The 19,352-nt window shown below is 42.8% G+C and overlaps 1 protein-coding gene across 6 annotated transcripts in view; it reads right to left on the bottom strand.

The window, feature by feature from the left end:
* The window catches only part of SIPA1L1 (signal induced proliferation associated 1 like 1), a 257,448-nt gene that overhangs the window by 77,076 nt on the left and 161,020 nt on the right, over window positions 1-19,352 (bottom strand). For all 6 annotated transcript variants that reach the window (XM_084847797.1, XM_084847839.1, XM_084847824.1 and 3 more), the window contains 2 exons: window positions 16,138-16,326; window positions 879-1,053 (listed from right to left, as the gene is read on the bottom strand). In XM_084847797.1, the coding sequence (XP_084703923.1) occupies window positions 879-1,053; window positions 16,138-16,326 (364 nt within the window). The remainder of the gene's footprint in view (window positions 1-878; window positions 1,054-16,137; window positions 16,327-19,352) is intronic.

Genomic DNA, 19,352 nt, shown 5'->3' on the forward strand with positions numbered 1-19,352 from the left:
TATTAAGACTTTCTAAATATACCAAATCAGCTTTTAAAACGTTCTAGGCTATTTCATGTTTTAATAATTTCTCCCTCTGCTGCCTATAGTCAAAACATCAGTAATAGCAAAACCATGGCAACAGGAAATTCACTGCACTGTTTGCAAATGCTTTTCTACTTTCATGACACATTCTTTACTTTAATTTCCTATGCTGCAAGTGAGATAACTGTGGACCTCAATACATATGGGTCAAGCTAAATTCCAGACAAAGAAAGGTCACACATGCATGTGTTATTTACAAAAGGACCACAGAGAGAAAAGGTGTTTGCTGCATGTTAAACATCAGCCTTAAGAGTAAATTCACTGTACTTTTTTATAGAGTATATTAATTTTGCTTCAAAAACTTGGCAAAAAGGTCACCTTTTTATTGCATTTTAGCAGTATTGCAATTTACAAACCAAGCCAATGACACTGGTTTGAAGAACTCAACTCCTTTAGTGGGAATTAGGCAGAAATAAAGAAGGATGATGTATGTTGTAAGTTCTTTGGGGCCAGGACCTTTCTTTTGCTTGTTATTCCATGTGCATTGACAGTGCTAAGTAAACAAACACATTTCAGCAGAAGGAACAGAAGTTGCCATAAAGGAAACAGACCATAACCGAAACGGCATAAATATAAATTTTCGTGTTTCGGAAGGAATTCTGTAACGAAGTTGAGTAGCAGCTGTCATGAAGGGAATATTACACCGAAGCTTGAGAAGGTAAGAAAGAAGAGTGCTGGAAGAGTGGAAGCTTGCCTCACCATTTCCTCAATATGTTCCACTGTCAAATTTATTTGCTGATCATTGCTATATGTTGTTAACGATGTCTCAATCTGAATAAAAGAAGTTGTCTTACTCTTCGTGTCGAGCTGGGCACGGTACTTTTCAAATCCCTTGAGCCGAACCCGTTCTCCCAGTAACTGAAGAAACTCTTCAAAGGCTGGGCCTGCTGATTCATTATTATACATTTCCTCTTCTGTACTTTGTCCAGACTTGCAGTACATGATCCCCACTTTAAGCTGATAGCTTAGCTGTAAACACAAATCAAAACTCAAGGTTTGCATTCTTATCAAGTTATGTAGCATCTATGCCATATTAAAAAGATGAAAAAGGATACTCATTCCAAAAGGTTCCCACTGCTTTCTCTTCCCCTTTAACAATGAGAAAACTAAGATAAATAAATATGAAAATACATGAAATCTGCTATATAACAAACTAATTAACAAAGTTAATTAGCTGCTACTGGCGTTCCCACTTCCAGATTTCCCCAAATGATGCAAAATACAAAAGAGAATGAAAGAAAAACAGCCTCAAAACTGTAAACCAGGAGTGGACAACTTCCAGGGGTCTAGAAACCATTTTTGCCCTGGAAACATGACGTCTGGAGAAAAAAAAAGCCCAAAACACTGGATTGCCACTAACATTTGGTGGAAAACTGCTCCATAGTGCTACAGAGCACTACAGTGGTTAGCTTTAGCTTGTTTCCAAGCTAAATCTAACCCTTTTGGAACTCCATAGCATCTACAAAGTGCCCAAAGGGCCAAATTGAGCATGCCTACAAACTAAATCTGGCTGTTCGGGTGCTCCGTAACTGCTATGGACACCATTTTTTTTAATTGGTGGATAATGGGGGGTGGCAGGGGCTGCATGTTGCCCACCCGCTATAAACCATGGGTTTTTAGAAACAAACTTTAAAAAACTTTAGCACAACATTCTATCCAAGACTAGTTTTTTCCTTATATTTTCCTGAACTTACAATCATCAGCTTTGGATCTGAAAATCATATGAAATTAAACACGTAGCTTAGCCCATCAAAACAAACAGTCAAAGCAATGTCAAGAATTCTTGACATGACAGGACTTCCCAAGTCCTTTATACATTAAAAAGGGTGACTTAAGGTTACCAAATAAAGATGGTGGATTAGTTCAAGATCTATCCATCCTTCCATGTAAAAACAGTGCTTGAAACTGGAGAGAGAACAGTGAAAGTGTAAGCTTTGGTTGGGATATGCTTCAGCAAGGTTCCCTTCTGTCATGAGAAAGGAACCTAAAATCTTACTTTGGGATGAAGGATAGCCACACTAGTTATTTCTCCCTGCAAGATAATGACAGTTCTAAATGGCACATAAAGTAGCTAGACCCATGAAGGAGACAACTGCGAGTTGGAGGCCCATACCAAAGATAGTAAAGTAACTTAGGGTGCACTCCTATGCATTTAGACAGAAAAAAAATCCTACAACTCTCAACATGCCCCAGGCAGCATTGCTGGCTGGGGCATGTTGGGAGTTGTAGGACTTTCCCCCCCATCTAAACATGCATAGAATTGCACCTTTAAACAACTTAGACATGATCCCACCACTGAATGGTCCTTCACTATTAAGCTGCCAGAGCATAAGATCTCTGACATGTCTAATATGCTGACAGAAATAGCAGGAATAGCAAGTGAAGCTATGGAACTGAGCCTCAAACATCAAAGGAAAATTCAGTTGATCGACAAAACCACATTAGACTTGCAGTTAACACTGGAGGACTTAGAAAATCACACTAGAATATTAAATCTATGTGCTCATGGTATTTGAGAGTCTGCAGAGGGCCAGGACATAGTAGATTCCTGGTAAGATGGTTTCCCAATATTTTGACCGATTAAATATTACTGCAACAGATTTTGAACAACCTCATAGGGTCCTAGCCCCCAACCCCTCAGACACTATGAGATATATCATAATGAGACCTACACATGTTTCAGTTAAGGAGGCCATTTTGTGCAATTTGAGGATCCTAAAGGCCCCTGAGTGTGAACTGATATGCAGATTCTGAGGTTTCAAGACATGAGGCTGAATTGTAGACAGGTCTTCAGACTCTACGCAGAAAAGCTCAGAGAGGCAGGGGCTAGATATAGACAGAAGTTCTCATTTAAACTCAGGATGACACAACACATGCTATTGTAACCCACTGGGAAGATAAGCCCTTGTTTGCCTTTTTGATTTGGAGCCAATGGCAGACATCTCTGAGCTAGAGAATGAAGGAGATGAGATAGAGCTTGGTCAGTTTGATGACATGTCTGAGTGGAGCAAGAAAAGGATGAAAAGGACGACGCCATATTTTAGGAACAGTGATATGCATCAGGAGTCACCAAGGTCCTTTTCACTCACTTGTGGCCACTCAGAATGTTTAAGGAACCCACTACTGAGAAGTGACTCAGTTCAGACCGAATGCAGTTCCTTTGGAATGGAGTTCTGTCAGTTAGTACAAACCTTTGTTTTACATTACCTGGATGAATCTAGTAGACAAATTAAAATGCTGCAGCTATAGGAAGGGGATGGGATTCTAGGTAAAGGTTATACGCTTTAAATTTATCTCACTGCAGCAAGTGGCTCATCAAGTCCAGGCTTAAACAATCCCTCAAAGGATCCCTCTACTGGTCAGGTACCTTTGTGTTATTTGTTTACAACGGCTTGGTTTCACATGTGGTGCTTTTGAACAAGGTAAGAGGTTACTCCTTAGAAGGCAACCTGGATTGGAGGTGATGCAGATATTTGGTTTGGGGAGGCTGGGAAGTTTCAGATGTCATGCTGTCTGCTTAACTATTACATTAATAAATAGAAGATATGGAAGTATAAATGGTGAACATGAGATGGCTAAGTACTCCCATAAAAAGACAGAGAGTACTGAATACTATCAAAAGAGATCAGCTAGATATAACTTTGCTCCAAGAAACTCACTAGAAGAAAAGGGGAGACAAACTGTTAAAGCATCACTGGTTTATGGATCATTACTCAGCCCTAGGTATGGGGAGTGCCTGTTGTCTTCGAAAAGAGATTTGATTCTGAGTTGAAAGACAGTGTGAGGGATCCTAGGGGTGATATGCATTCATTAAGGGCTGACTAGAGGCCAGATCGTCACGACAGGCTCAGAATACTGTCCAAACACAGGGCAATTTTAATTCTTAAGCGAAACACTGACTCTATTGGACAGCTTTTGGTACCATTTTCCATTCATGGTGGACCTGTGGGGTAATGGAGAACTTTTGGAAGAGTGTATTTCCTTACCTTCTCAAAATAACTGGAGAAAGATCCCAAACTATCACTTCTTTGACAGTGATAACATGAACTTGCTTCACAAAGAAATTGTTACTTTTATGCTGGTGGCAGCGAGAACAGAAATAGCTAGGCAATGGAAGAATTCTACAGAATGCTCAACAGAACTTTGGAATATTGCACTCTCAGGGAAATTGCCAAAGCAACTCCATTCATCTAAAAGAAAACTAAGAGAATGAGAGCTCTTGCTATTTTTTTTTTCATTTGTCAGTAGAAACAGCATTTGTCCAAAACCACCAGCTACTCACAGAACATTTGAATTACACTTTGGGATATGGACTGAGATAATGGGATTAACACCTTGCAATCTTCTAGATCACTTTTGAGCAGCTTAAACTGCCTGAAAATTTCCCTGTATTACACCCTTCTGTGCTGCCTTATTGTTGTTGTTCTGTTCTATTGTTTTAGAATTAAACCTTTTTTAAAATGACTTAACTTACTTGTCATTTTATACCCCACCCAATTTATTGATAAAATATTCCAGCACCAATGTCCTCGGAATCAGGCAAAAGGATCCCATGGTCACGCTACAACTTGTAGGATTTCTCTGAAAGAGAACCATGACTTCAAGACAGTAATCTCCATTTGTTAAATTATGTAGATGTATGTCATCTGGATATGTACAAAAGAAGAAGTATGATTCTCGGATTCTTGGGTGACATTTTAAAAGACATTTCAGCAAGGGATTATCAGGGTGGGACAGTTTGTATTGATAAGGTACTTCCACGCTTCCCAAGCATAGGATTTCAACTATAGCCCCAGTAGCCAGATCAAATTTGTACCACTGCATCTTTGTACATCTCAAATATCAGGCTACATGAGAATAGCAATGGTTCAAGAGAATTCAGCCCTAACACAACAACTTCATATCACTTTGACGATTATATTTTATTTTACAAGTACTTAGCTCTCTATTTTAAGTGCTTTGACACAAATGGATTGCAACATATATGCAGACACAATGTCCCACAGACTCTCACTTCTCCCCTCTCACACATGAATCCTCCCTCCCTTCACTTTTTTGGAGCTGCCATGATGCAGCATTACATACACAGAGACGTTAATGCTAAACATGGCTAGCTTCAAACCAGAGTGTGCAACCATAGTTAGAAGAAGGTTTGCAAACTCTGGTTTGAGCCAATAATGGTTCTATATTTTATTATGAATTATCCATACATGCCATTTCTCAACCAAATAATCGTAAACTGGCTCCCAAAGCAGCTTATGATTAAAATGCACAAAAAGTACAATATATTAGGATGTGTTTCAGATTGTAATCATGATAGGAAAAAGATTTAGTATTCTCACATAATGGAAAATGGGTTGCTTGGAGCACAGCATATTGGGGTATTGGCTCATGGAGAGTAAGGTGTTTTCTGTTTGGTTGGGACAGTGTGTGTGTGTGTGTGTATGTGTGTGTGGGGGCAGAGGGAGACTGTAATCTCTCTCAAAAACAAATGCCCACCACCTACATGTTGAGGCAATAGAGATTCCAGCTGCAATAAAATGTAGCCCTCAGCCAACAATAATATTAAGGGACCTTTTACTTGCTAAATGCAGAAGGGAATGATATGTAACTCATCCATTTGAAAGGCTTTATTTAATCCTGCATTATATTACATACACCATCGCAGAATTGTACAAGCTCTCAAGGGGAGAGACTGACGATCATTAAACAAATGTAGCACAGTCAGAGTTCAGTGTCTACTTAGCAGATATTTTTTTAAAATTTTAGCAATGAGCCAGCGCATCTCTTGGTATCTTTTTAGCATCTAAGAGAACAGTCACTTCTGTGAAATAGCATACTGTGAAATTAAATATAACTAGCTTTATTGCCCCCTTGGCTTGTAGAATAAATTTAAGCTGTTACATTTGTGGCAGTTACAGCTGCAATATGCTCCACTGTACACATGCTGAAACAACCAATATTTCTGGTCCTGTGTATGAATAAATATTAAAGAAATGTGTGTTTAGGCAGATTAAGAAATTTATTACAATGACAGTTCCCTCTCTCTGAATAACTGCCAAGTCCTGTCAGGTACAGAGGGAGATATGGATATTGCAGCGACCAATGCCAATTTTTAATGTGGTCGGAATGGCTGTTTAAAAAAATGCCGCAAGTCCCTCAGCTGTCTAGAAACCTTTTTATCGGGGCCAGTTTAACTGACATTGTTTGGCATTTTGAGGGCTCTATTATTAGGGTATCTGTACAGAAAAACAATTTCAGTCCAAACAATTATATATATATAAACTATATATATTTGACATATTTAGCTCTTGAAACTGAAATGGTTAGAGCTAATCCTTGCAGATTATTCTGTACAACGTCACTGTATTTAATTTGATTTATTACTTTTATCCTGAATTTCCATCTACAGTCACATAAAGCAGCTTACAGGAGTAAAACAGTAGGTAGGACAATTAAAACATAAAACATCATCATCAGTTTTAGTCGTCATGAGTTTGAAACTGCAGCAGATAAAACTAAATCCAATACAATAGGTTAAAAGCCAAACTCAGCAAATTGCAGAAAAACCAACAGTTTAGTGAAAGAGAAAGTTTTCCGTTATTACAAGTAAAAGAGAAGAAGGGCAAAGGGGCCTCCCAAGGGAAGGGCATTCCACAATCTTGGTGCCACCACTGAAAAGGCCCTTTCACCAATACCTGCCCATCTCATTTCATGCAGACAAGGTCATAATCAAAGCCTCAGATGCAGATTTTAATTAGCATGCAGGCTCACACAGAAGCAATCTCCCTGAGGTAACGTGGCTACAAGCCATCCGGGGCTTTAAAATCTAAAACCAGGACTTCAAACTGAGCCTTGAAATAAATAGGCAGCTAATGCAAATGATGTAAGTCTGAGGAAATATGCTCTGGTTTCCATGTTCCAGAAAGTAATTGAGCCACTGCATTCTGAACTGGTTGAAGGTTTTTAACTATCTTCCAAGGTACCTAGAGAGCATTGCAGTAATCCAGTCAGGAAGTAACCAGGACACATAGGAACATAATCAGACCCTTGATCCATCTAGCCCAGTATTGTCAACACTGACCGGCAGTGGCTCTCCAGCATTTCAGGCTGGATTCTTTCCTAGTCCTATCTGGAGAAGCCAGGGATCGAACCTGGGACCTTCTGCATGCAAAGTAGGGGTTCTACCATTGAGCCACAGCCCCTCTTCCAAGACACAGATAACTAAGGACAGGTCTGTCGTCTCCAGATAAGGCTGCAGCTGGCAAACCAGCCAAAGCCAATAAAAAGCACTTCTTGCCACCAAGAGTACCTGGAGATCTGGAGATAGCACCAGATAAAGGAGTACTCCCAAGCTGCATACCTGATCCTTCAAAGGGAGTGCAATCCAATCAAGAACAGGCAGCATATCCTTCCCCAGACTGCCAGTTCTGAACAATCACACCTCCACTTTATCTATTCATTCCCATCTACTCCTGAACTGAAACCAGACATTGATTCATCGCATCTCCTACCACTCTGGGATCAGATGTTGGGAATGAGGGATAGATCAGAGCGTAATCCAAATACTAATGACACTTCAGTCCAAATCTCTAGATGGTCTCATCTAGTGGTTTCACATACAGGTTAACACGCATGGGAAACAAGATGGATTCCTGTGGTATCCTGCAATCCATAGGCCTGGGGTAGTCTCCCAGCACCATCTTCTGAGACCAACCTTCTAGGAAGAACCAGAACCACTGAAATACAATGCCCCACAGCCCCAACCATTTCAGGCAGTTCAAAGGGATTCTATGACTGATCATTTCAAAAGCCGCTGAGAGGTCCAGAAGAATCAACAGGGTCTCACTGCTCTAATCATCTCCCAATGTAGGTCATCCAACAGAGCAGCAGTTGAATCCAAAACTGGGCCAGAAACGAGAATGGATTCCAATAATTATTGTTATCCAGGAATACCCAGCTTGGGATGCAAACCACTCTGCAGCTTTACTGTGCAGCTTTCCATTAATTTAGGAAATGGGTCCACTCAATATTTTTAAAAGTAGCAGCCTAACATGTTATAGGTGGGAAGGCATAATTTTTCTGTTGATATATTACACATTTCTTATAGCACACTATCCCCTTCATGGATCACTGCCTTGTTGTGGCGAAGGGGCTTGCGTAACTCAGTGAAGCCATAAGCTATGCAGTGCAGGGCCACCCAAAACGGACAGGTCATGGCAGAGAGTTCTGACAAAATGTGGTCCACTGGAGAAGGAAATGGCAACCCACTCCAGTATTCTTGCCAAGAAAACCCCATGGAACGTATCACAAGGCTAAAAGAGATGATGCCGGAAGATGAGCCCCACAGGTCGGAAGGTGTCCAATATACTACTGGGGAACAGCAGAGGGTATTTCCAAGTAGTGCCAGAAAGAGTGAAGCGGCTGGGTCAAAGCTGAAAGGACACTCAGCTGTGGATGTGTCTGGTGGTGAAAAGAAAATCCGATGCTGTGAAGAACAATATTGTTTAGGAACCTGGAATGTCAGACCAATGAATCAAGGTAAGCTGGAGGTGGTCAAACATGAGATGGCAAGATTGAACATCGACATCTTGGGAATCAGCGAACTAAAATGGACAGGCATGGGTGAATTTAATTCAGGTGACCATCATATCTACTACTGTGGGCAAGAATCCCTTAAAAGAAATGGAGTAGCACTCATAGTCAACAAAAGGGTGGGAAAAACAGTACTGGGGTACAATCTTAAAAACGATAGAATGATCTCAGTACGAATCCAAGGCAAACCATTCAACATCACAGTAATTCAAGTCTATGCCCCAACCACTGATGCCGAAGAAGCTGAGGTTGATGGGTTCTATGAAGACCTACAACACCTTCTAGAACTAACACCAAAAAAAGATGTCCTCTTCATCATAGGGGATTGGAATGCTAAAGTAGGAAGTCAAGAAATCACCAGGATAACAGGCAAGCATGGCCTTGATGTACAAAATGAAGCAGGACAAAAGCTAATAGAGTTTTGCCAAGAGAACACGCTGATCATAGCAAACACTCTTCCAACAGCACAAGAGACGACTCTACACATGGACATCACCAGATGGTCAATATCAAAATCAGATTGATTATGTCCTTTGCAGCCAAAGATGGAGAAGCTCTATACAGTCAGTCAAAACAAGACCTGGAGCTGACTGTGGCTCAGATCATGAGCTGCTTCTTCCAAAATTTCGGCTTAAATTGAAGAACGTAGGGAAAACCACTAAACCATTCAGGTATGACCTAAATCATATCCCTGAGGAATATACAGTGGAGGTGACGAATAGATTTCAGGGATTAGACCTGCTAGACAGAGTGCCTGAGGAACTATGGACAGAGGTCCATAACGTTGTTCAGGAGGCAGCAACGAAATCCATGCCAAAGAAAAAGAAATGCAAGAAAGCCAAGTGGCTGTCTGATGAGGCTTTACAAGTAGCTGAGGAAAGAAGGGAAGCGAAAAGCAAGGGAGAAAGGGGAAGAGATATCCAACTGAATGCAGAGTTCCAGAGAATAGCAAGGAGAGACAAGAAGGCCTTCTTAAATGAACAATGCAAAGAAATCGAGGAAAACAACAGAATGGGAAAGACTAGAGATCTCTTCAAGAAAATCGGAGATCTCAAGGGAACGTTTTGTGCAAAGACGGGCATGATCAAGGACAAAGAAGGCAGGGACCTAACAGAAGCAGAGGAGATTAAGAAGAGGTGGAAAGAATACACAGAAGAACTATATAGGAAAGATCTTAATGTCCCTGATAGCCATGATAGTGCGGTCACTGAACTTGAGCCGGACATCCTAGAGAGTGAAGTCAAGTGGGCCTTAGGAAGCATTAGTAATAACAAAGCTAGCGGAGATGACAGTATTTCAGCTGAGCTAGTTAAAATCCTAAAACATGATGCTGTTAAAGTGGTGCACTCAATATGCCAACTAATTTGGAACACTCAACAATGGCCGCAAGACTGGAAATGGTCAGTTTACATTCCAATTCCAAAGAAGGGCAACGCGAAAGAGTGTTCAAACTACCGCACAATTGCGCTCATTTATTTATTATTTTTATTTATTTATTTATTATTAAATGTATTAATCGCCCATCTGGCTGGTCACCCAGCCACTCTGGGCGATGTACAACATACAATAAAACAGTTTAAAACAATAAAATTCTACAATAAAGGCATTTTCTAAAATACCCTAACCCACCCCAAATGCCTGCCTGAACAACCACATTTTTAATGCACGATGGAAGCTCATTAAAGAGTAGGCATGACGGAGTTCGCCAGGGAGGGAGTTCCACAGAGTGGGGGCCACCACAGAAAAGGCCCTCTCCCTCGTCCCCACCTAGGGGTGAACGAAAGTCACTTACCTTTTCTCGCAGCTTTTTCGCGGTGGGGGGGAGCGCTTCGCTGCTCCCCCCGCGAAGTTCAGGCCGGGGGGGGAGGCTTCCCGCCTCGCCCGGCCGAAAATCAGGCCGGGGGGGGGAGGCTTCCCGCCTCGCCCGGCCGAAATTCAGGCCGGGGAGGAGGCTTCCCGCCTCGCCCGGCCGCGAACACAAAAGTAAAAAAAAAAAAAAAAAAAAAGTCCCCTGATAGGCTACGTGACGGTTCACGTAGCCTATCACAGCTAGATCTGGAAAGTCAGCCGTGATAGGCTACGTGAATCATCACGTAGCCTATCACGGGTGACTTTAAAAAAAAAAGAAAAAAGCGCGTACGCGAATGGTGGCCCCCATAGGGAGCCGCCATTCGCGTTCCTTATTTAGTTGCTGTAGTCTACGTCAATGTTTACGTAGACTACGGCGAAAATAAGGGCAACGCAAATAGCGTTGCCCTTATTTTCGCCGTAGTCTACGTAAACATTGACGTAGACTACAGCGACCAAATAAGGAACGCGAATGGCGGCTCCCTATGGGGGCCGCCATTATCCGTACACACTTTTTTTTTAAAGTCACCCGTGATAGGCTACGTGACGATTCACGTAGCCTATCACGGCTGACTTTGCAAATCTTGCCGTGATAGGCTACGTGAATCGTCACGTAGCCTATCAGGGGACTTTTTTTTTTTCTTTCATTGCAATGGCGGGGGCAGCAGCCGGTCGAAAGACCGGCTGCCGCTCCCGCCCCGCTCGAACACCGGACGAACCGCCAGCCGGACCCGCCGCCGGGAGGGACATTCAGGGAAGGTAAGTCCCGTCCCGGGGGGGGGGGCGGGGGGCGGAGGATTTCTCCCCGAAACTTGTTCGGGGGGCCGAACACGTTGGCGCTCGGCCCCCCGAAGTTTCGGGGAGAAATTCTCCGCCATCCCTATCCCCACCAGTCTCGCTGTCCTGGCTGATGGAACAGAGAGAAGGCCATCCGAGGCTGATCTTGTTAAGCGGCCTGTCTGGTGCTGCTGGAGGCGCTCCTTAAGATAGGCTGGGCCGGAACCATATAGGGTTTTAAAGGTCAAAAACAACACCTTGAATTTGGCCCGGAAAACAACTGGTAACCAGTGCAACTCCTTCAGCACTGGAGTGATGTGATCTCGCCGGTGGCTGCCTTTAATCAGGCAAGCCGCCGCGTTCTGTACCAGCTGCAGTTTCCGAACCGTCTTAAAGGGTAACCCCACGTAGAGCGCATTACAGTAGTCTAAACGAAAGGAGACCAGGGCATGTACTACCGATGGGAGCAGATGGTCGGGAAGGAAGGGGCACAGCCGCCGTAACAGATGGAGTTGATACAGCGCTGTCCGGCTCACAGCTGACACCTGAGCCTCCATGGACAGCTGGGAGTCCAAAATGACCCCCAGGCTGCGGACCTGGTCTTTCAAGGGTAGCCGTACCCCATTCAACACCAGGTAAACATCCCCCAGCCTCCTCTTGTCTCCCACCAAAAGTACCTCGGTCTTGTCAGGGTTCAGCTTCAGCTTATTCCTCTCCATCCAGCCACTCACCATCTCCAGACATTTGGACAGGGATTCTAAGGCCAACCTTGGTGAAGATTTGAATGAGAGGTAGAGCTGCGTGTCATCCGCATATTGATGACACCGCACCCCAAACCTCCTGATGATAGCCCCCAGCGGCTTCACATAGATGTTAAATAGCATCGGGGAGAGGATAGAACCCTGTGGCACCCCACAAGTGAGTGGCCACGGGTCCAAAACCTCCTCTCCCAGTGCTACCCTCTGGTACCTGCCGGAGAGGAAGGACCGGAACCACCGCAATTCGGTGTCTCCAATGCCCAACCCCTCCAGGTGGTCCAGGAGGATACCGTGGTCAACGGTATCAAAAGCCGCTGAGAGGTCGAGGAGAACAAGGAAGGAGCATTCACCCCTATCCAGAGCCCTCCTCATATCATCTACCAAGGCGACCAAGGCCGTTTCTGTCCCATGCCCAAACCTGAAGCCCGACTGAAATGGGTCTAGATAATCAGTTTCTTCCAAGTGTGCCTTCAACTGCACCGCCACCACCCGCTCAATCACCTTGCCCCAAAATGGCAGATTTGAGACTGGGCGAAAGTTGTTCAGAACTTGAGGATCCAAGGAGGGCTTCTTTAAGAGCGGTCTTATCACTGCCTCCTTGAGGGCTGATGGCATCACTCCCTCCTCAAGGGAGGCATTCGCCACTGCCCTGATCCCCTCACCTAGTCTCTCTCTGCAGCCCATAATGAGCCAAGATGGGCAAGGATCAAGTAAGCAGGTGGTCGGCCATACAGATGAAAGCACCTTGTCCACTTCATCAGGAGGAAGAAGCTGGAACCGATCCCACAAAACCGGTTTGCCACAGGCCGCCTCTTGCTCACTAACTGTATCCACAGCGTGCAGAGTAACACACCTAATCTGATCAATTTTATCTGCAAAGTGCCTTGCCAAGGCCTCACAGGAGGCCTTAGAATGCTCCAGTGGTTCCGGAGCCACAGGACCGACCAGGCTCCGGACCACTTGGAACAGCCTCCTGGGACAGCACTCTGCAGACGCGATAGAGGCAGCATAATATTCCTTTTTTGCTGCCTTCACCGCCACGTGATAGGCTGAAGATACAGCTCTAGCCCGTGTCTGATCGTCTTTGGAGCGAGACTTCCGCCACCGGCGCTCTAGCCGTCTCACCTCCTGTTTCAGAGCTCGTAACCGTGGATTGAACCATGGTGCAGTCCAAGCCCTGTTCAGGGGCAGAGGGCGTTTCGGCACCACCTGATCTAATGCCCCAGTGATTGCGGCATTCCAGCCACCCACCAGGGTCTCGACCGAGTGGCCGTTGGCGTGCCCCAGAGAATCCCCAAGCACGTTTAGGAATCCATTTGGATTGATAAGACGCCTGGGGCGGACCATTTTAATGGGTCCTCCACCCCTGCAGAGGGGTTGTGGAACCGAGAGGCCCAACGTCACCAGATAGTGATCTGACCATGACAAGGGGGTGGTGGATATACCCCCGACTTCCAGATCACTCCCCGCTTCTCCAGAAACAAACACAAGGTCTAGTGCATGACCAGCTACATGAGTGGGCCCAGTTAGAATATGGTGCAGCTCCCAGGAGGCCATGGTCTCCATGAAGTCCTGAGGTGCTCCTGTGAGGATGGCCTCCGAATGTACGTTGAAGTCCCCCAACACCAATAAGTTAGGGGACTGTACACGCACATCAGAGACCACCTCAAGCACCTCGGCCAGGGAGTCAGTCATGCAGCGGGGTGGACGGTACACGAGCAGAATCCTCAGACTGCCCTTCGGGCCCAACCTCCAGTACATGCACTCAGCAACCTTGGTCTCCCGGAGAGGGGGTCTGGTGAAGACCAAGGACTCTCGGTAGATAACAGCCACTCCCCCTCCCGGATCCCCAGCCCTCGGCTGCTGTGCATATGAAAATCCGGCTGGATACATGGCTGCAAGGGTTGGAGCAGCAGCCTCGGCCAGCCAGGTCTCCGTAATACATGCCAAGTCTGCTCCCTCACCCAGGATCATGTCATGGATAAGGGAGGTTTTCTGGGTAACAGACCTGGCATTGCAGAGCAGCCAGGTTCATATTCATTGCATCGGTGATGCTATCTAGCCATCTCATCCTCTGCCATCCCCTTCTCATGCCAGTATGAGACATGCCAGCAAGGTGATGCTCAAAATCCTACAAGCTAGGCTTCAGCAGTATGCGAACCGAGAACTACCGGAAGTACAAGCTGGGTTTCGAAGAGGCAGAGGAAATAGAGATCAAATCGCCAACGTTCGCTGCATCATGGAGAAAGCAAGAGAATTCCAGAAAAACGTCTATTTCTGCTTCATTGACTACGCTAAAGCCTTTGATTGTGTGGATCAGAACAAACTGTGGCAAATTCTTGAAGTGATGGGAGTACCAGACCACTTTACCTGTCTCCTGAGAAACCTGTACGAGGGTCAAGAAGCAACAGTAAGAACCAGACATGGAACAACCGAGTGGTTCAAAATTGGGAAAGGAGTACGACAAGGCTGCATATTGTCACCCTGCTTATTTAACTTATATGCAGAGTACATCATGAGAAACGCCGGGGTGGATGAATCACAGGTCGGAATTAAGATTGCTGAGAGAATTATCAACAACCTCCGATATGCAGATGATACCACCCTAATGGCAGAAAGCGAAGAGGATCTAAAGAGCCTCTTGTTGAGGGTGAAAGAGGAGAGTGCAAAAGCTGGTTTGAAACTCAACATTAAAAAAATGAAGATCATGGCATCTGGCCCCATCACTTCCTGGCGTATGTATAGAAGGGGAAGAAATGGAAGCAGTGACAGATTTTACTTTCTTGGGCTCCAAGATCACCGCTGACGGTGACTGTAGCCATGAAATTAAAAGACGCTTGCTCCTTGGGAGGAAAGCTATGGCAAACCTAGACAGCATAGTCAGAAACAGAGACATCACCTTGCCGACAAAAGTCCGTCTCATCAAAGCTATGGTTTTCCCAGTAGTAATGTATGGCTGTGAGAGATGGACTATAAAGAAGGCTGAGCGCCGAAGAACTGATGCTTTCGAATTGTGGTGCTGGAGAAGACTCTTACGAGTCCCCTGGACTGCAAGGAGGTCCAATCAGTCCATCCTAAAGGAAATCAACCCTGAGTGCTCATTGGAAGGACAGATACTGAAGCTGAAGCTCCAATATTTTGGCCACCTAATGCGAAGAGAAAACTCTCTGGAAAAGACCCTGATGCTGGGAAAGACTGAAGGCAAAAGGAGAAGGGGACGGCAGAGGATGAGATGGCTAGACAGCATCACCGATGAAAAGAATATGAACTTGAGCACACTCCGGGAGAGAGCGGAGGACAGGAAGGCCTGGCGTGCTATGGTCCATGGGGTCACGAAGAGTCGGACACGACTGAACGACTGAACAACAACAATGAAGAAAATAACCTGCTGTTGATAACAACATTAAATATTTAAATTAGGGAAATCGGAGAAATCTGCAACAGACTCAAATGAGTTCAGATTTCTATGAATCCGACCCCCGGATTCTGCAGCAGACTGGCTTTTCCCAAGTCACATGAATTCCATAGACTAGGAGATTTTTTTTTTTTAATTTCTGGAATTTTACACACATTTAGTCATAGAAAGATATGTAAAATAAAAAACACCAGCTGAAAATGCACATTCCCCCCATAGACTAAAGCATGAACATTCGTATTTTGGGTGGATTTGCATATTTTTGCAAGTGCAAATTTGCACAAATTTTGGAAACTGGAAAAAATCTGATTCTGTCAGTGAGTGGATGATGAAACGAAAGGAACCCGACAATCCACGAAATGCAGACGGAACGGATTTTACAAAATCTGTACATACCTAATTTACATGTTAGCATAATATCCTGTTAGAAACACTGCATGCCTTGGAATAGTTAACTCCTCTGCTTGCTTAAATCCCGCTTAAAAAAGCACAATTTAACTCCTGAGATCTCAGACAAACCACTTGCTTTATTCTGCAGCTTTGAGGGATACATGGTAGCTTTCTTTAAAAATTCCAGATAGGATGAGAAGGGGTATCCTATACAGCTGTTAGTATAATGAAAGCCCACTGAAGGACTGGAGTTTATTATTTAGAACTTACCCCTTGTTCATCAAGTTTCATAAGCTGTTCTGTTACTTTAGGAGTGTTGAAGGCCAACCTGAGGCACTGTATATTCAGTTCAGGAACCACATGTTCAAGGACTTCTTTTAAGGGCAACCCTCTGGCTGTGCAGTGCTTTGCAGTTGAAGGTATTGCGTCTTCCAAGACAGAACCTCTTAGTGTCGTAAGCTAGAAAACAAAAGTAAGATACTATGACATATGTAGGGACAGGAGGGACAGGAGGAGAGTTAGTATCTCAAAGAGGAGCTGAATTGAGGATTCCTGGGTTCTGTTCTTTAAAGTTAAAATACCTTCCGGTGTTAAAAGTAAAGCAGGAAAAGCAAAGTTGTGGGACTGCTTTTCCTGTTTAATGCTAATATCTGAAGGGGAACTTGTGCAAATTCAAAATCTGATCCCCTACAGGGAAAATGTGCAACTCGCTCCTGGGAAATCAAGCAATTTCCCCCTGTATATCCAGAAGTATGAAAAGCAGATGAACAATAAACTCATGAATTCACTTTCTGCTTTTTTCCCAGTAACCTGCAAACTGGTTCTGATTCACCTCTGAGCTCCAATTAATGTAATAGTAAGAGAAGAGCAATGCTATTTTTTTCAAACTCAATATTTAGAGTAGTTGCATGTTCCATCTTTATGAAACAGATAATAGTCTGACATCACAGTAAATATTAAGCATTCTTTTTACTGTAGCTTATTTTCTGAAGGGTCCATAACCTAGCATTTAGTCCTGTTTCAATCCAAGTATCATGAGCAGAACGCATACATATAATTTAAAACACACATACCATAAATTGTCATATACTTAAGGACAGTCTATGTTTCAAAACATGCCAGTTAAAAACAGATATGTAGATCTAATTAAAATTATGGAAGAAAATACAATATATATTTGTAGACTTAGAAAGAACATTAAAATCAACATATCACCAGTGCAATAGTTTTCTAAAGGGCTTCCTAAGAAGGAAGAGATTAAAATCTGTAGACTGGAGCTTAGGCAGGTCTCCATGGCAGTGAATGCCACAGGTTGGTGGCCACAACAGAGAAGAATAAAAAGAGGAGGGCAGGCATGTGTGCCAGAAAAAAACAATGGAGAAAAGAAAATGGAGAAATCCCAGGTGCCTATAGAAAAAGATTTATTATAGTTCTTTTATACTGGCCCAACGCATTTTGGAAATATTGATTTCCTTCTTCAGGGGCTGCAATAAAAATATATACATACATCTTCTTGGTTATTTCATGCTACTCCAGAACATATAAAAACATCTCAAACTCTCCTAAAATAAATAATTACTATAAAAATTATATAAATGTTACAACCTATTTTAACCAATACACAATTAATACTTCTCACATTCATATAAAAATCAAGAAACCATTACTTTTACACTTATTAAAACCAACAAGGCAAAAAATGAGAATGACGAAGTGCAAAGATTTGTTACTGACTATATATATAAAAAACTTCAAATACGAACATCAGGATTACTTTAACCACAATCATTATATTAAAAAATAAAACATCAATACTGGTTTATAATATTAAGAAACCTTCCTCACATAGAAACAGACCAATGGCTTGTCTACATTATACAGCACACTTGAAAACACCCAGGACCTTTTATATAAACATATTAGCAGCAAATTATATAGATTGTGTTGAACTACATTTATAACAGGTACATGCTCATGAAGTACATTTGTAGTAATGAAAGTGTACCATTTGTCAATAGCTCTCAAAAATGGCATCCCTAAAGCATTCTCTTAAAAGAGAGCTTTTACCATATACTCTAATTCCCTTATATTATGCCACCATTTAGTAAGATAATCAGAAAAATTAAAGTCCTCCCAACATCTTATTGTACAGTTTTTTTTATTTAACAGGCATTTGTTCACCTGTAAAGATCTGTTGTTCTTTAAAATTGCCTTAGACGGTTAGGAAACTTTATTTGAATGACCAGGAAGACAGAGAAGGGGAGAGAGGTTAGGAATGTCCATACTAAAAATACATATACAACCTAACTACACTTTACTCCCTTGCTTTTTGTGCCAAATATAAACAGATCCTAGACTCACCAAAAAAAATACTGCGATCTTGTACAAGCCATAGTCTTCCCAGGAAGTTATTGCTTAACGCCCACAAACTCATCTTATCTTGTACTCAATGTACTAAGACAGACAAACCTCATCCATTTGTATTAGGAGAAAGGGTCCCATGGGCTAGCTTAAATCATTTGGATAAAATGCCCTTAATTGGCTACACTGGCCTAAAACATTGATGTTACATAAGGAAAACAAAAACTCCTCTCTGTTTTTCCCGATTCTGAAAAAGAATTATTATCCCGTTTACAACAATGGTAAATAATCAACATCTTCATTCAGTCCTATGGGAGAAACACTACCAAGCTTTAAAATCCAAAACATTTCTCTTCTGAGGAGCAACTTATTATTAGATCCATGCACTTTTCTATTACCCCAAAGGTGATCCCCTCTTCCTAAATACAAACACAGTATTTAGGAGTGTTTGAGATCTTTTTATATGTGCTGGAGTAACATGAAATAACCAAGACGATGTATGTATATATTTTTATTGCAGCCCCTGAAGAAGGAAATCAGTATTTCCAAAACACATTGGGCCAATATGAAAGAACTATAATAAACCTTTTTCTATAGGCACCTGGGATTTCTCCATTCTCTTTTCTCCCTTGTTTTTCCCACAACAGAGAAGACCCCTGCTTTCCCCCATAAATTCAACATCATGAACCAAAATGACAGCAGGGTCTTCCCTACTGACCTTAAAGAGATGAAAGAGCTCTTACGGAGAAAGCCATTCCTGTGAAACACATTTTAGAAGCCAACAAACAGAACAAACAACAAAGATCCAGCTGAATATATTTTCTACCGAAATTTTATTGAGATACAGAAATGGTTTGCCTGCTTACATGAGTGGCTTCTTTCTAAAATTATATATTTTCAAATACAGCTTGAAGATAATCAAGATTTGAAACATTTTAAGCCAAGAGGTATTTTGTACAATCTGGAAGGATGAAATGCATTTAATAGTTTTTAAAATGTTTAAATGCATGCTTTTTTGTAAGCTAGAGGGCCTCTGTTAAAAAGATTGCTCTGATAGCTGCTACACGGAGATCAATCACTATCTAGGAAAAGGTTTACACTCCAATGCAAGTGTTATTTTTGCC

This window comes from Heloderma suspectum, chromosome 1, assembly GCF_057233095.1.
Source record: "Heloderma suspectum isolate Gila_16-S chromosome 1, 16-S_ref, whole genome shotgun sequence".
NCBI lineage: Eukaryota > Metazoa > Chordata > Lepidosauria > Squamata > Helodermatidae > Heloderma > Heloderma suspectum.